The sequence below is a fragment of the Eutrigla gurnardus genome (assembly GCF_963514095.1).
Source record: "Eutrigla gurnardus genome assembly, chromosome: 5".
NCBI lineage: Eukaryota > Metazoa > Chordata > Actinopteri > Perciformes > Triglidae > Eutrigla > Eutrigla gurnardus.
The window spans coordinates 7275413-7294603 of NC_139919.1; the positions used below are offsets into that span (position 1 = coordinate 7275413).

At 42.3% G+C, this 19191-nt stretch overlaps 1 protein-coding gene across 1 annotated transcript in view; it reads left to right on the forward strand.

Annotated features, from left to right (window-relative positions):
* Positions 1 to 2034: 2034 nt before the first annotated feature.
* Positions 2035 to 19191, forward strand: part of LOC311013356 (uncharacterized protein) — a gene marked incomplete at both ends in the record, with an annotated part of 37806 nt that continues 20649 nt past the window's right edge. The window contains 2 exons of the mRNA XM_084009374.1: positions 2035 to 2255; positions 3532 to 3630. Of these exons, the coding sequence (XP_083865500.1) occupies positions 2035 to 2255; positions 3532 to 3630 (320 nt within the window). The remainder of the gene's footprint in view (positions 2256 to 3531; positions 3631 to 19191) is intronic.

Here is a 19191-nt window from a genome sequence, read left to right on the forward strand (position 1 = left end):
GCTGCAGTCATAATTACGTTGGCGACGTGTTCCAATCAGGTTTGTTTTCTCTTAAACGAGGCATCTCCTCAGGTTTGGTCTCGTTGGGCTGGAGGGTGGAGAGCTGTGGCCCGAGCAACGCACACACACACACACACACACACGTCGTTAGCATGTTTGCTAACACGGCAGCTACAGGTGTAGTTGAGTCAAACGCTGACATTCACAGTGGAGGAGTCAGCGTGGGTTTGTTTGTGTGAGGCGTTTAGGTGCTGCTGGGCTCTGCCTGCATCCGACAGAGGAAACATATGTTTGTGCTGATTAAACTTATTTCAATCTTTTGAAATCGTACTTGCCTTCTATTAAAGAGACAACACCAGACAGATGAATCACTATCTAATTCCTCCCACCAACTCCACATCTTCTTCCCAGTAAGAAGAAGGAAATTACAGATCTTTTATATAGAGATCTAAAATATTTATTTTACCTCTACAAGAGGAAAGGAATGAATCAAGGAAAGAGAGCCGGCTGTTTGGAAGCTCTGAAGTCACAGATGTAAAGAAAATGAATAAAGTCTCTGAATGAGACTGTTCTGTTTGTGTAGAATCATTATCCGTCTCAGGTTAGTGGAAAAGTAATTTTCTTTAACTGTTGTGAACTCAACAAAGCACCTCATGCACCTGATTAAGAATCATCGACAAGAAGGGCTGAAGGGTCCTTTTAAAATGTAAACCTCCTCAGCAGCGTTCATAAACGCGTAAGACAGGTAGAACCGTAGGAATGGGGTTTTATATCACTGACCATTGATGTGACCAATCATAATCAAACATAGATCGAAATAAGCTTTCAATTCCAACATTAAATTCTACCTGAGCTGCCCGTTAGCCCCAGTGTGATCTGGATCCTCCTGGAAGCATTGTTCTCATCAAAGTGAGCTGTTGAGGACGACTTGTGTTAATAAGCATCATGTCAGTAAGATGAAGTCAGAGGTTCTGTGAGATTTTCAGGTTTTGAGTGTAATATGATGCTGCATCATCACATTACAGGAACCCCACAGCAGGAAGGATTCATTTAGATTGGACTCCTGTTCCTCCTCCTTCTCCACCTTGCTCCTCCTCTGGGCCACAGCTCGTCCTTGAGAACACACCGCCCTCCCTCAGCGTCCCCGCTGTCGTCAGCCTGGTGTTGGCGTCCTGACCGGCCCGTTCTCACCGTCCTGTTCTGTCCTGGCAGCTATATCGGGCCGCCTCGCTGTTCCCTGTTTCTAAAAGTGTCTCTGGCTCAGGTCGGGGTTTCCTCGATGCCCTTGTCCCTCCCACGGCATCAGGGCAGCTGCTGTTGTTTGAGAGGGAGGGAGGGGCATCTCACAGCTGATTGGCTCTCCGGGGCACAGAGAGGCAGGTGGAGCCCCACCCTGCCGGAGCTGATGGATCACCTGTCCGGGGGAGGACCTGCTGTGTTCAGGACGGGACACTCGCTGCCCTGCTGCTGCTGCTGCTGCTGCTGAGGAGGATGGAGGTTCAGCAACTATTGTGTGTGTGTGTGTGTGTATTAATGAAATAATTGTCTTGCTCTGTGCCTTAGAGCTCCATTGTTTCTCTCACTGTTTGTACTTAAACCCATGAAAAGTAATGCACTGTAATTGATTTACATCCCACAAAATCAATAGGTAAGTTATCCATGTAATCACAGATCAGGAAGTATAACGAGCAACACAATCCTGCATGGGGGAGGTTGGGTGGATGGACGAGTCATGGACTACTAGACTTTCAACCAGGTGGCCACTGTTAGTGTCCTGTTTAAAAGCAGAAGTCAACGTCACTTCCCCCCCCCCCCCCCCCCCCCCCCCCCCCCGCTTTTTTCAGAACTTACTTCGGTACTACTTTTATCCTAAAACATTTTCTTAAAGCTACGCAGTACTTTTGTTTTGGGTCTGTTTTTCCTGGTTTGGGTTTATTCGAGGGACTTTTTAATCATCATTGATGATAATTTAGACAACGGTGTTCTTTAACTTTGAGTTTGTCTGCTGTCTCAACATGTCAGTGTCATAGATAAATGGTTTTCCAGTCTGGTGTGGAAGGACTTGACTGTGGCGGACCTCAACCTCCTCCAACCACCTTTGGGATAACCTGGCACGCCGATTGTGAGCCAGACCTGATCACCGAGACCTGGACCTGGTGCTCTCTGTGTCGATGGGACCAAGTCCCTACAGCAGGTTCAACATCTGCTGGAGAGACTGAATCCAGAAAGAGGAGGATGTCCTTGGACATACAGTGGTATCAGGCTGAATAATTGCTTAACATGTTTTGTTTTTAAGTCATCTTTACCATTATTTCCGTTGTGCTTTCTTGAAATCCAGCAGCAGCGCTGTCAGCCTCTCATTTTCATTTCCATGCTGTGTTTCTTAGAGCATTAAAGGCAAGCAGAGAGAGTCATCATCATCCCACCATGGTCGTAAGCACAAGAAAGAAAGGACGCGAGTGAGGCACCGTGGAAAAAATCATCTCCAAAGAAAAGTCATTACATGAAATAATCATGTCAGCAGCAGCAGGAGAGTAAGTTATTCCTTTCATGAACAAAGTATTTATAGACTCATTAAAGCAGCAGCAATTTGGTGACATGATCCGCTGCCATCAAGGAACATATGTCTTTGTCTCTGTGCTTTTCCTTTACATCTAAGTTTGCAGGATACATTTAATATGAATTCATTAAACCCCTTTTACATATTCAAGAGATGTCTGCCCAAGCAGCACAATAACGAGTAGAGATGAGATCATGTTACACATTAGGCCAGAAACATCTAAACACACTGGTCCATTCCCAAAGTCCCCCTCAGACCTTAAACCCTGAACCCTCAGGGACTAAACCGATGTCACCTGGTAACTGGCTGAGGCTGCCAGGGCCACATTTACACGTAATATTTCCTCCCCTCCGTTTTCAATAATGTCATCCGTAATGATCAGTAGCCAAACAAACTACAACAAAGGTTTTTTTCTGTCACATACTGTGATGTCTGGGAACCTAAAATTCCCTTTCACCTGGTACACATGCAAACACGAAAACGTTTTCACAAATCCCCACCAGTTTCAGAAATGATCATTTTCCTTGATAAAACCTCAGGTTTCGTGTAAATAAAAGGCTAAACCTCATGAAAATATATGTGTATACGACGTCTGAGATGGTAGAAATATGGACAGGACAGCACTTGTCCACAGACATGTCCCATTACCTTGATGGCACCAAAATGTGTTGTGTATAATTGTGGGTACATTTCTAAAGTCTGATACGTCTTCCGGGCTCTTGGTTTATGAAAAATGTGTTGCCTTGCAGCTTTGATAAACAACATTTAAATGAATGGTTGATGAATCAACTGGGTAATAAAGCCCATCCATCTTATATCCTTAATGTTAATGTTTCTGTGTACATGTTACATGGCAGGCTAAACATCCACATCCTCTTTGTTTACCTTTTTTTCCATTCCTCTTATCTAAAGTGTCAATAAAGGTCTCAAAATGTATGTGAGAGAATCCTCAATCCCTCATGATTTGACAGTGGGGGGTGGGACAGACTCGTTGGAGATGAGCTGTGTATCGCCTGGACAGACAACGTCAGGCGTCAGCAGCAGGAGGTGGAGACTAAAACTGTGGTCCAGTCGGACGGTTTCCAGCAGCCTTCAAATTAATTTACAGGAAGTCACAGAAAGAGTTACATTCTCTAAAAGGTAATACCTATACTTAGTTAAACACATTAGTGTACTTTACTTATTTCTCAATATCCTGTTGATTTAACTCATGAAATGTGAGTAAGTACTCATTTAGGCAAGGCAGCCAACAGACACCATGCCATGTAATCCACATGAGAATCTGTAATATTAGCTCCATGAGAGCTGCAAATAACTCTGTTGCGTGCATTCTGTGCTTTCTTCTTCAAATTAGCCTTTTTGAAATGAGATCAATAAAGTTGTGCAGAGCATGCAGGGCAGACTGACCACAGCCAGAAGCAACAGTTGTGAGGAGCAACCTGACTCACGTATGTGTTGCTAAGTACTGTTTAGCTGTGGTCATTCCAAGAATGTTCTCTGCCCAAATTGACTGAACTTAGGTGTCTTCACTGAAGTTGTTGCTGCCAATTTTGTGCATGTGACATGTATGCTTTCTCTTCTTCACATGTGATAAGAGAGGTCATACTTAAACATAGACTGAAACATGGTTGTTACACAAGGACATCACCATTACCACATCTTCATAAAGAGTGCACTTTAACATTCAAGTCTGTAAATGCTCTTAAGGTTAAGGTTAATGTTTGTGAAGTTCAGTAAATAAAAGCTTGATTGAGTGTAATTGACAGGAGCAGTCTTGTAAAAGAAGTCAAAATGATCGCAGACAACCTCTTTGTGTATATCAAAATGTTTCTTTCAAAATGTTCTAAATGCTTGTTTGTTTCCATGATGTGGCCGTGGTTTAAGTTCAAATAAAAAATATCCCTGTGAAATAATCATTCTGTTTGTTTTTCCTAGTGCCATCGGTTTCCTAATTCTACTGTGTAAACACAACTGTTCAGGCTAACTTGGCTTACTTAGGTTGGTTGCTAATACTTAGAAAAATCAAGTTAATTACACTAGCTATTTTTAAGTTGGACAACTTAATACGATAAAGTAAACTAAACAAGTAGATTTTTTTTGCACCTTTGTACCTTTATAAATTGCAACTGGTTTCCTAGATTTTTTTAAGTAAGGTCAACTTGTCACATTTAACAGTGATGCGATCGACCTGTAGTCACACGCATGGGGAAAAAAACTTGCACGGATTTTTCATGAATATCAGTGGAAATGTATGTATCTGTCATCCATTGTTTGACTATCTAAGTCTGCCTCATAAAGCATGCTGCATTGGTTTGTTTTGATCTTGTGAGTTTATCCTAGCTACCTGTGCAGGAAGTCAGAGCAAGCTGGACAAAAATCTAACCAGCATGCATTGTGTGGCGATCACTGGTGATCGATCCTGCACAGGCCTGGCTCATCTCCAACCACCCTATTCTTTCTCTCGCCCCAACGTGAACCTTTTGGTTGGGTTCTATGGATTCTGGATGACCTGATATGATTAACACCTAAATTTCCATTATCTGAGGGCATGAGGAAGAGAGCAGAGCTCTAATTGAGAGCTAAAACAATTAATCAGTCCATCAGTTGTTATTTTGACAATCTACTTATTCTTTCAGTCATTTTTTTAGACTATTGGCTGAAAAAACAAGATATTTGGTCACATGCGTGTGCTCATTCTATTTCTCTGCCTCATACTCGTCTCAGATTCAGCCACTCCCTCCTGCCCTGCACTGAACCTTCTCTGGCCTTCCATCAGCAGACCTTTCCCACCCACCTGCCACCCATTTCCCTTATCAGCCCTGCTGTATACAAACCAGGACATCTCCACTCATCCCATCATCCATCATCAATCATCTTTTGAAGTTTCACACACCAAACAATTAATCAGCCAATGATGGAAATAAGCATTACTTGAAGCTCTGCTCGCCACACAGCCCACATCTAGAATGTGTGTAAAATCTCTTGAGTACCGTTGATGGTAAACTACTGTATACATTCATTTTATTGTACTGTAGTAAAGTGGAATTAGTGTGAAGTCAATATCACCAAGCAGGTGGTTAACAGTCTACGATTTAGTATAAAAGCTCTGAACAACAGAACAATGAAAACATCATTGCCAAATAATATGTGGTAAGCTGTGAAAAGGTAATGACACTGATGAGAAGTGAAGCAGAGGAACAATGGAGTGAATCATTGTTCCCCCCAACACCTCCATCCTTCCTGTCTTGGTGTTTGTGTCAGACGATCCGTGGTGGCTGGCGTCTCGTCAGAGCACTATCAGCAGCATACGTGACAATTTAATGGGAGTTGGTGGAGGTGGTGGTGACAGGTGGAGGCGAGAAGGAGGAAGTGTGAGGTCCAGCGAGTTAAGACCGTGAATTTGCTGGACTTTGAATTATGAAGCTTATTTTGTTAACAGAAGCCAGATGGAGCAATATTTCTACTTGAGAAAAATATGCACATGAGGCCAAGGGATATTGGCGATCTCCACTTGACCCTGTGTAGAAACCAGAGACTGTCTATGGTACAAACAACAAGGTCGCTGCCATATTTACATGGAGAGGATGTTATTTCAGTGTCTAAAGAGCAGCTGTTAACATAGCCTGCCTCCGATTGATCTGAACTCCTTTCAGAAAACTAGCATTTTTAAAGTTATTTGCTTCACGTCAGACCAAACAAACCATGACTTCGGACCTTTTACATATTGTTGCCATGATATAGTTATTCCACTATCCTTTTTTATCCATTTATGGCAATTAAATCACAACAAAATGGTTTATTTTGGGTTTGTACCGCTGTAGTAAACCAGCCGATGTTTGTCTTGCCCCATCCTCTCTGGTGCGTCGAACTGGTCCTGTGGTCAAACACACCTTATACTATGTGTTTGACCTAAATTCTACAGTCAATTTGTTACTACACTGTAACAAATTGACTGTAGAATTTAGAGTAAATACCTGGCAAAAAAAGTTGCCAGTAAAGTATTGTAAAATTGCTGTTAATTACTGTAAAAAGGATTACAGTATATTACAGGATAACTTTTACAGGTTTTTGTTGTATATAAATTACAGTAATTTGTTACAGTGTAACAAATTACAGGACTACCGATTGCCAACTAATGAGACCAGGTGCCGAGTCACTTTGGTACAACTGTTGTTTTGCTATACCCAAAAGTTGACTTATGTATTACAAAGTCATATTCATCCATTCATTGACTGCCCTAAAATCTAGCAGTGGTTTATAGGATCGGTTGATTATTTGGTGGAGTGGCCGCAGCACTCAGTCGGAAAAAGGAACGGTTCAAAACCTGCTCGAACCAGCCTCCATTTCAGCAAGTGATCTATGTCTGGATGACTACAGCGACGGTGTGTTAGCCTCTGATTATAGCACTGGTAATTTGTATTTGAGAAACGGTTCCTGTGAGGCATGTCAACCTGAAAGTGACCTCCTCGGTTGTCTTTGAGAACTGGTCCTTTATTGTGATCGTGTCCCCTGTTTGATGGCCCTACCAAAAGGATCAATCTGCATCTCATTTCACGAGATTCTACACGGCTGTTAAAACACTGTTGTCTCCTGTAGTTCATTCACTGTAACAAAAGACTCTGGATATTTAATGCAAAGCTGCTTCTTGGTGCTGACAAACCTGACATGACAGTAAAATGAGCCTTTCCCAAGCCTTGTCAGTCCTGCGGAGATTTGAATAAAACAAAACGGCGGCCTTGAAACAAACAGGATAATTATGGCCTCGGGTGCCGAGTGCCTGTCTGTCTTCCTGTTGCTTTTATTCCACAAACACTGAACCAGAAAAAAAAGTTGCCTCTTGTCGCCGAGCGGCCCCTCCAAGCCGCTCCGCAGAGCGTTCGGCGGCTGATATTAAGAGCATGACAGATGAGTGAATCTCCCCTTGTTGCACTCTTAAATAAAAAGTGAGACAACAGAGGATTGTGAGCTATGTAACTGGATTCAAACCATCACGCAAACTGAAAGCAGAGGAGGCTTCACTACACTGCTGAAAAACCTCCACATTAATGAAGATTGCTGTCTGACTTCTGCTGTGTGCCACTTATTATACTCACTATAATATTACCTGGGAAGTATATACCATCGACTAATGCCGACAGTGCTCTACACCGCAGTTAGAAATGAATGATCTACTTCTACTGATTCACGGGAAAGGATAAAAGCCTTTCACAGAAGAATGTGTTTGCCTTATAGAGGCCAGCTCTATGAAGCTCTGCAGGTTCAAAAACACAGTCCTTAAATCTTAAAAACAAAAACACTCAATGTCAGGAGCGTGTTTCTATTTTTTGACATGGGAAGTCAAGAACACAACATGCTTGACATTCTAGTGGGTAACGTCAGGAGAACATTGCTGCAACTGACACCAATAATGGTCCTTACTTCTCTTTTGAAAAACAACAAATCCTTTGGCAATATTTGGCTTTTAACTTCAAGTGTAGAAGACGATCAGCAGCAACGTGTGTCACAACTGGGAGCGTTATTGGGATGATGAAATGTGAGATACTAATCTGTATGTAATTCCAACTCACTTTAAGTCATTTTGCAGATGATCTCAACTTTACTGCAAAATATCTCTCTCTCTCTCTCTCTCTCTCTCTCTCTCTCTCTAGACACATCTATTTTACATTATATAGTTGTAGTTTGCTCTGAACTACTCATTTAGAGATATTGATAAGGAAAGAAGTATCTGTTTGTTTCAAGTTTATATACATTCTGCTATTAAAAAAGTTATAAATAGATAATAATATAAAGGTATAAATCATACATATTCCTATCATTTTTCTTTTTACTGTTTAACTCTCCTTTCCCTTACTACTGAAATGCAGCCTCCCTCCTTTCCCACCAAGACATCCGGTCACATAGGTGTTCATCCATGAGTGAGTGAGTGTGCACCTCTGTGTCTGTCCATGGCTAATCTCTCAATCTGCTGGAGCAAACTGTCTATTACCGCTGGTGTCCAGTTATGGCTGTATGCTCAAGGACCCAGGTGGCTACACCTTTTATTATGAGGGGCCGTCAGGGACATAATTCAGAATTGCCTCTCACACACACATGTGAAATGCTCTTATATGCACTACTAAAACACTCTCACATTAACAACTAAACATTATTTGCTCACACACACTACTGAAATGCTCTCATAACCACTTGTTGGAAGAAAATACCTAAAACAGGTGGTCTTTCATGGCTGTGTGGACGGCTTCAGCCATGGTGCCGTTCCATTGATGGCCCTGACGGCCAGTGCCACCTTGAATTGGATGCGTACTGCAACAGGGAGCCAGTGGAGGTCACGGAGGAGGGGGGTCACATGGGAGAATTTGGGTAGATTGAAGATAAGGCGTGCTGCAGCGTTCTGGATACGCTGCAATGGTTTAGTCTTATATGTATGAGAGCATTTCAGTAGTGTGTATGAGAGCGTTTCGGTAGTGTGTATGAGAGCATTTCAGTAGTGTGTATGAGAGCATTTCAGTAGTGTGTATGAGCAAATAATTTTTCAGTTGTTTGTGAGAGTGTTTCAGTAGTGTATATGAGAGCATTTCACATGTGTGTGTGTGAGAGAGGTAATTCTGAATTATGTCCCTGGCGGCCCCTCATATTTTATTTCCTGTTTCATACTGATTTGACTACCTGACTCAATTCTCTTAACGGGCCCCTAGCTTGTAGGGGCTGATAGTGATAAAAGAGATGACTGCGTCTCAAATTGAGATAATCCACTTGTCTCAGTGCAGTTTTGTTTGAAATCTCTATAAAATGTTGCTTTATAGAGAAAGTATCAGGCTAAAAGTTTAAAGTGTTAAAACAAGTAGATTTGATTGATGGAGGTGGAGGTGTTTTTTTACAGTGCATGAGGAGTATCCACACACATCCTGTGAGTTTTCAGTGAGAAACAGGCTGATGAATTAAAGAGGAAGCTCCTCTTTTGAACATGAACATGGACAGCAGCTTACACACTATTTGCTTGCACTTAGTGCCTGGATGAATCATTCACTCATATAATTTATTGACTGGCACCTTTAAATGATGAATGACCAGCACAGAGCCTTTGGCAGCAGCAGAAACTCTCTGAGGGCGAGAGAAAGAAGGTAGCTGGAAAATAAGAAAAACAGGGGTCCATAAATAAAACAGCAGTAATCACATATTGTTGTCACAAATCCCAGAACAAAGACAGGCGTCCTTCTTCCCTGAAGCCCGGTGGAAAAACAACAAGAAACATAGCCATATGCCTCAGACACACCTTGGCAGTTCCTATAATTACACTTTATCCTACAACAGTATTCTGCTGCTAGGACAGTTATTTACTACTGAGGATTTAAATTATTCATACTTCTTTCTGTCTGGGTTACTCCAAAAGAATTTTCTTTTAAAATGGATGTCCATATGTTGTTCAAAGGAAGAGAAATGATTCCCCAGTTTGATGCAACGGTGATGGAAACAGGTCCAGGGTAAATTTGGCCTAGCTTAGCACAAAGACTGAAAGTGGGGGGAAACTGCTAGCTGAGCTCCATCAAAAGTGAAGAAATGCACCTTTCAACAACTCCACTGATTTGCATGTATCGTATTACCAAAAAACGTATTTTCTTTTCATACATACATGATGTCCTGGAACCTGTTTGTTGAAGTGATGCAATTCTTTCTTGAGATTAAGTGTAAGCTATGATTAATCACACCGTAAAAGTCTAGGTTTTAAAGCCTTTATTTACAAATGACTAATTAAGTGCTCCTAGACTTGGACTGGTCAGGTTTGTTGTCCGGTCCCAGGAGTGGGTCAGGACCACATCCTCTTGTTGTGGTGGCTGAAGGGGAAATGTTCCACCATGTTTCATGGCGTGTTGCATTTGGCTGAGGTCGTAGGCTGTAATGGTTTTGCAATAATCAAACCATTTTCAGCAGTTGTATTTCTAGAGACCTTCTCCGTTTGTAGAGCAGAGCGCCACCTGCTGTGTACAAACACATCCAGCGTCTTTTCAAGATGCCGATTGTGCGCTGTGGAGCGAGTACACGCTCTGAAGCTCTCATTGGACGACACCTCCGGGTCTGACGGTTGGTGATGATGTCATCAACCAGGGGGCCAGGGCAGATCCTCCATCTGCTAATAAAATTAGGGGGTCATTATGGGAATAGAGCCCAGTGTTGCTGGTATTTATAATGAATTCCTCAAAGATGCGTATGTGATCCATGCGTCTCCAGCAGCTCCTTGTTCGACCATCATGCTTTGTATTATAATGAATAATAATAATTAAACAGATTATCCATCCATCCATCCATTGTCTACCGCTTATCCTGTATTCAGGGTTGCGGGGGGGCTGGAGCCGATCCCAGCTGTCATTGGGCGAAGGCAGGGCACACTCTGGACAGGTCGCCAGTCTATCACAGGGCCGACATGTAGAGACAAACAACCATTCACGCTCACATTCACACCTACGGGCAATTTAGAGTCACCAATTTACCTATAATTAAACAGATTAATTAAATTAAATTAAATAAATAAGTAAATTAAATAAATCCTATAGTATTGTGCAACTGTAGAATCATAACCCATTATGTTTCACTTGATGTGCCTTTCCTATCACTCCTTGGGGAACAGTGGGGCATTTCTTTTGACCATTTGGGTTTCAGGATGATGGGCGATCTCAACAATGGCATTGCACCAGAGACAATACACTTCCTTTGAAATGTAATTGAGATACAATTAATATTGTAATAATTGACAAGGACATTTTGTGGGAGACAGGCATTACTTTTGCTAAGTTAGGATAAATAATGTCCTAGACAGTTTTTTAATGGTCAAATACCCTCAAATCAAGTTGTTCTCAAATCATTTTATAATTCAGTTGTATGTTTACAGCGCAGTGTGTTCTGAAACAAAATAAAGAATACTACCAACATCTTCAATGTTTGTTGTGTTGCTTGGTTGCTTTAGAAAACACAATTTGGGCTCAATTGAGTGACTGAAGAACAATTTTGCTGTATGAATCCTCTGCACTCTGTTTTTCTCTGCAGATATATGTGACTGTTAGAAGAAATGACACTCCATATGGACAGGACGTACATTAAGCACAGGAGGTTGTCTTCCACCTCCTATCTAGCTTTGTTTTCTGACCTTTCTTCCCCGATGAGACTGCTTACATCACACATTTCTATTATTGGAGTATTTCTTCTCTGTCACACCTGCCAGGGTGACAAAAGAGCTAAAACACCAGCTTTTTCTCATATGATCTCACGTTCGCTTAATGCATCCTATTTATTGCACATATTCACCAAGACAAATTCCTCGTTGGTGTAAAATCCTTCTTGGTAATAAATCTGACTCTGATTCTACGGCGACGTGTTGGGCCTGACCTCATCCTCTAATGCGGATCGCCCGCTCTAACGATGGCAATGCTGAGCCTCCGACAGTCACCTGCAATTTATGGGTGTTAGAAACACAGAGGACATCTGTTCATGAAAAACTCATAAATAAAGCATGTTTGTATGACAGGCGGATCGGACCTGGGATTATTCCTGCAGATAGAAGGAAAACATGCAGGAGTGTGTCTCACACACTAACTGGGCTAATGCTGGTGACAGTGATTGGAGTCTGGATCTGCGTACCACAAACTTTCTGCCTTTGTTTTCTCACTTTGAAATGTGTTTCCTCCCGGCTTATGAGCACGTCAGCGTTACGCAGCTCTTGAATGTGTTCAGTGGCTTTGATGCAGCATGGAAACCTACAGACTGATAATGAAACTGTGACAAACTGGTGGAATTATTTTCCAGTTTAACCTTGCTGTTCCTCATTAGTTTAACCTGTTTTGACAGAAACCGTCTCTATTTTACTCAGCTGTTGTATATAACATAATACCATACAGCATCCAAACACAGCAGGTCATGAAAAAGTCACAGGATGGAAATCTACTGCATTGTGTTCATGGACACAAAATCCCCACATTTCAATGTTGCTTCACACAACTTTAATACTAATGTATAAGTTTATTAGACTTTTTTGTATCATGCATATTTGTTGCAGAGAAGAGAAGATTCTCCTCGTTGTGTATGTTCTGTATTTGTATGTATAACCTTTGACCTGGTGATTTCCTAGTGGGGATTAATAGAACAGATGTATGACTGAGATGGAGAATAAAGAGATTGACTCTTGTCAGATGTTCCTGTTGAAACGTGCCTCTGTGTCGATCCCACTCTTCCCCCAACAAAACAACACGTCTACAATCTGACATTCCTCTGAGGTGTCACTTCGGCTGACTTCAAAGATTCACTTCCCTGGCTGAATTCTGCAATCAGGTCCCCGGGGTGTCTGCCTCCCTCTCCCCTCTCAGGGGCCAGCCGGCCAGGGACTCGCAGAGAGGGAGAGAGGGGAGGCAGCCGCGCTGATGAGACGCGGCTCATACATAACGCTAATTGGACAGAGCGGCAGCTGCAGGCCTCGGGGTAATCAAAGCATCAGAGCCACAAGCACGCCTGCCTCCATTTTTTTTTCTTCACAGCCTCACATCAGCTGTGATGGAGGCGACTGTCAGCGGCCGAGCCAGAGTGTATAAGGGTGCCGAGAGCAGCCTGCAGATCAGGCACCTGATTGGTCAGCCGCCTTCCCCGCTGCCATCGCCATCGATCGGGCTGTAAAGGCTCCGTCCTCGTCACCAGAAAAATGGTCATCTGCTCTCATATTTCATTTTTTTCTTTAGATGAAATAAGAAACACTGTGAATTTCTAAGAACTGAGCTCACTGCATCAGCTGATTCCATAACTTATTTTAGGAAAGTACTAACTTACTAACTTTGATTTAAAGGTTGATGGATGTGTGAGTGTTTCCTCAGATTTAAGCTGTAGATCTTCAGGACTTAAATTTGAAGTGAGTCTTTTTGGAGAGCTCCACATTTTTTTAGAAATGGAGGATGCTTTGTGGAAAATTGGGTATTTTAGGTGAGTGAGGACTTACAAATTGCTGACTATTTCCTTTTGGAAAGTGAGATTACTTTTCAAGTGGGAACTATTTTACAAAGTGGGGACTTCTTTTTGAAAGTGAGGACATATTTAGAAAGTGGTGAGATTGTCAGACAGTGAGGATGTTTGTGAAAGTGAAGACTTATTTGGAAAATTAGGTTTCAATAACGGTGGACACTTTTGAAATATGGGGAATATCTCACAAAGTAGACGCTTCTTAGAAAAGTGGGGACTATTTTTCATGAGTGGGGACCATTCTAAGAAAGTGGGGACTACTTTTTCAAAGGGACTATATTTATGAAAGTGAGCATATTTACCTCATCCTCATTAAGTGTTGAGGTTATGTAGCTGTGATGGTTATGATTATTGATAATGTCACCGAGGGTTTTTACAAGTAGTACAATTGTGTGTGTGTGTGCAGTTTTGCAGTTTCTGTGTACTTGCATGATGACATGCTGAAATCTAGTCACTTTGCCAGTTAGAATTATGAAAAGGTAATTCATTAAGGATGAGCCTCCAGTCAACGAATGTAATTAAATCGGATGCCCTCACTAGTGAGAACAACAGTGTGTGCTGGTTAGCCGTTAGCAGCTGCAGGCTATTGATGCCTCTGCTTTGCACCGTGTTGTAAAAGCAAGAGGAAATCCAATAAATGAAGGCAGACATTTAGCCCTCCCCTCTCTCTCTCCCTCCCTCGCTTGGCCCTTGCTCGCCCCTCTGCAGGGTGGTAAGGCTGGTATTGATCTTTAGTGCCTGACTTGTAACGGCCCAGCTTTAATTAGCGCCTGCATCCTGAAGATGGAGATGAATAGATGAAGTGCTCAATGTCATTTTTTGTTGTCTTGTCTTGGCATTCCTTAAACCGTAAGCGTATTATCCGTGTTATTATTATTTTTATAATCATATCGTGTTGTCTGTCTTAATTTGTCTTCCATTTGTGGGCCGCTGGGGTTGGCAGAGTGAAGTGGCTGGCTGCAAACTCGTCAAATCTGTTCCATATTACTCCCTGTTGTATTTCCTGCTTCCCTGTGTGTGTGTGTGTGTGTGTGTGTGTGTGTGTGTGTGTGTGTGAGTGAGAAACCATGAGTGTACACGTGCTGATGCCAACAGCAGCCGTCACCGCCGGCTACGCCTCACTAACATCCAGCACTAATGGAAACGCTGGCCTCCGACGCCGCGGCACGCTGGCCTGGCTGCTGTGTTTCTGAACCTGCATTCACAGTCAATGTGTGCATGCAGCTTCCACTTTATTTTTTTTCAGGTCCGTCAGTTTGTTAAAGGTGCACCCGCCCAGGTTTTCATGTAAAAATCCAGCTGTCATCTTCCCCCGAATGAGAAAGTATGTTGGCAGCAGAGGAAGTGTGTGAGCTGCTATAAATTCTGTTGTCAGGTTACTTGCTGGTCTGCTTAAACAGATTTTTCTAAAAATGAAATATAAACAGGAATGCCATTGTGACAGGATGAATGTGAGTGAGATGGCGATCAGTACAGGGTGATTGTAAATGTTCTTTATGTCAACTAATCCCATGTGCAGACCCCACAACTGTTTCTTAGTCTGACAAACTTTTTTTTTTCTTGCAAATGCTGCTGAAAACTGATGAACAATCTAGACAGGGCTTCCTTACAGGGGGGATTCATTCATTAGTTAATCATAACGCCAATTAAGCAAAAGGGTCCCAAAGCACTGTAAGAAATATATCTGTAGAAAAAACATGATGGGCCCTAGTTTCGTAGACCAGGCGCAGTCAGCTTTCAGCGCACCTGCGCCGCGCCGACGGGGTGTGTCCGCCTGGACTTTGCAAGTTTCGTGCACCGCGCAGGCTCGCGCAGGCACGCCTCCCGTCTCGCCCACCGGCGCAAGTGGGAAAGAGGGAGGAGAAGAAGGCGTGAGTGGGAGACGAGGAGGAGACGAGGTGTGGACTGGGATTAATACAGCCGATTCAGATCTTCACCAATCAAATGAGCTCCTCTCCTCACCTTTAATGCGTTAGGGGAGGTTCAGTGCAAGTTCCGTCACTTGACAACCCGATGACAGAAGCAGCGCCGCCGCTCCCACCACGCGCATCACGCGCTGTGTGCGCGTATCATAATAATAACAATGCCCATATTATAAAAAACAGGAGAGAGAGAGGGAGATGTTTTGGTCCGAGAGGCTGAGTTTCCGTTACGCGTGCCATCCGCCTTTGATCTGACGTCAGATGTGACGGGACAATCTATATAGATATAAATTCACGTGTTGATTCAATTAGTTGCATTAAATAGTGTTTGTTGTGATTATTTATTGCATTTAAATGTGCCTGGAACTGTGGAAACCTGCCTGTGAGGTCTCGGTGACGTGTACGCACTGCGCGCCGTCAACCAAACTTCCACTCCGCCAGCTGTGATTCGCCTTGAATGAATGGACTTTATTTACGCCTTGCGCCGAGAGTAGACCAGAGGGGTATTCCACCAAACTCGCTAATTAAAGCGGCGCTTACCTGGTTAAGCCTGGTTAGAACTAACGCCAACCTCCACTTGCGTCTAAACCCGTTCCATTAACGCATTTCAGCCGCGCCTTGTTGAGGCTAATTCAAGCCAGGTTAACGTTGTCGTGTGTTACGCCGTTCACGGGATATGAAGCCAGACCAGAACCGTGAATGTCGAATCATCGAGAAAATGGCAGAAAAGACCAGAGCAAAAAATATTGATGGAACTGTATGAGGAGTACAAACCCATCATAACCAATAAAGGGAATACTGTAGTGATAAATAAAAATCGCGAGGCTGCTTGGGCAAGAATTGCCGAGCGATTAAATACGGAAGTACCGTTAAGAGTAACATGTTCTAATATAACACTGACTACGTTTTCTCTAATGTGAGGATAGTGTAGAGGTAACGCGCCGGCTGTACATGTGGCCGCCCACGGTTCAATTCCCGTCCATAGTCGTCTCTTTTTCTTTCTTTGGCCGGAACTCACTCACTCTCTCTCTCTCTCTCTCTCTCTCTCTCTCTCTCTCTCTCTCTCTCTCTCTCTTTTATAGATAGGCCTAGTAAATGCATCTACATTGACCAACTCATTTATCGCAACAATTTAATGAATACATTCAATGAACCTATTAATGAACTCACCTGAAAGGAATTTATGTGGCTGAAAATTGCATGCAGCAATGCCTTTGTCATTGGGATCTATAACATGCTATTATATCTATCATGTTTTTGCAAGTTATATTTGGGCTCTGGGGAAATTGTATGACATATTTATCATAGTTAAAGTAAAATGTTGGTCTAATTCTCTGATCTAAAAGAATTATGCAATCAAAAAAAAAATATTTGTAAGACGTCCTGGCCGGGATGTGAACACGGACTGCCTGCACCTGGGGGCAGGTGCATCTCTATCTCCACTCACCCAACTTGGAGACTAGCAACACAAGAAATAGATATGTATTTAGATAGTCGGTGTTCAAGAAATAAACGATTTATTCATATTTTTTAATTGCAAGCATGTATTCTTAGACACTTGATGCAAATATAGTTTGTACTTCATATATGTAATTTTTGGTTTTTCACGTGATGAAATCACGAGGACTAGGCTTGGCGGAACCTTCTGCTGGTACAGTTGTTTCCGACAGATGGACTTCTCTGAAACCCCCGCTAAAGTAAGCCTGATGGTTAGCCTGCCCCGGAGCAGGCTAGTTTGGTCGGATAAATTCCCATGGTTACTTAGCCGAGAGTGCCTCAAGTCACGTTGATGGAACGCAACTCTCGCTAAAGGTACCGAGGATTATCGAAATTAGCCCGGCTTTGCGCTTAGCGAGTTTGATGGAATACCCCTCAGGTTGGAGCTGGCGGGCTTTTGGCGAAGTCTCGGCGAGGCTTTTTGCCACAAAACTTCCGCTACGCCAAGCTGAATCTGTGACGCCTCCCCCTACTGCGCCGCCACACCCATCTTGGCGCAGGCGATCCACCAAACTGCCAAACTGACCGTGCGCAAGGCTGCGCGGGTCGAAACTTGCATTATGCCAGCTCCGCCACCCTGCGCCGCCCTGCGCTGCGCCACGAAACTAGGGCCCAATATCTTGGCAGAAAATGACCAGTGCCCTTTGGGTAAAGTTCACGTACATTTTCTTCAACCGAAAATGGAGAATTTCTGTAGATTTATAGAATGTCCTCTCACAGTCACTTCTGTCAAAAAACCCATGACTCTACAAAACTTGCCCTCGAGTTAAACATTAGTCTGCAAAACATTCCTGGCATATCTGATTCACACAGGTTAACAAAAGCCCAACAACTCTTCACAACTTATATGACTCACTAAGTAAAGTCCTTAAGATAAATCATGTTAGATAAGCAGTGATGAAGGTTTCCTAAAATCTGGAAAAAATAAATAAATTGATTGAATTGATTCAAAGTTTTTGTGTTGCTCCCACATTTCAATGCGTAATTAAAGATGGAAGTAAAACACCTGTGAAAAATTCATACAGAATATTCCATCATGTAAAAACAGTAAATTGGCCCATATTTCACAGGCTTATCTTGAAGTGATTGATTGGGATTGTTGTCGTGGTTTTGTTGCCTGAACATAAGTGAACAGTTATTTTTAGCCCAAGCATAATGTTTTTCCTCAACCTATGTCATTTTGTTGGCTGAACCGACCTTTTATTTTGTAGTGTGCTGTCTTCCTGTCTGAGAGAAAGAATGTGGTGCAGGCATGAACAGTACTTCACATTGAAATACATTTGTTTCAAAGTCACGCTGAATATTCATATCCGGCTGTAGATTACAATATCTTGATCATTTCACAAACTGCTGTGAGACTTGAAATAATTTAGACCTGTTTCATAGTGATGAACAGAAACACATGAACTTTTTTTTAAAGTAATTTAGCTTAAAGATTTTCACAAAATGCACAGTAACAAGACTGTAGTCCACTCTAATAAATCCAGACATTTAAAAGGACTAGCGTAAATCTGACCTATACTAAGTGCTTCAACTTAAATATAATGAATAGAAAAAGACGGCCACCGCACACTGATAAGACTCTGCTGATATACTTTTATTATGAACAACACGTTTCGCTTTCAGCGTCGTCAGGTTTGCCTCTGGCGTTGCTGGGTGTGTTCATATACCTTCGGTCACATGACCCAAACCATCAACAGATGGCAACAAAGTTTTAAAAAACACTTGTGATTATCATATGATGTATATGTACAATATAGCAACACTCAAATAAATCAAAAAGGGAAGCAATACACCCATCACATACAATAGAATACAATATAATAGAAAGCCAAGTTATGAGTGGCGCAACGTAATCACAATCACCCAGCGGGTACAATGTATCACACCACAACAATAAATGTAACAATCAATTTCAAAGAAAACAGCTCAAGTCCTGTGAGTCATTCATACCATACTAATGCATTCAATTTGAAAGTTGATTCATATAAATTCTTTAGACAACTTCATTTGAAACACTTTTTTCATAACAAAACGAATGCCACTATGGGAGCCCCCCCTGACCCTTTGAATAAATTTAAGAAAAAATCCACTTTCCTCCCTCCGGGTGCACCTAACCCCACTCTGGCCACATTTAGTAAATTAGTGGAAAGAGATATTGAAACTGTTGTAAAATCGAAAAACAATGTCAAGAATTACAACATCAGTTTTGTGGAAAGA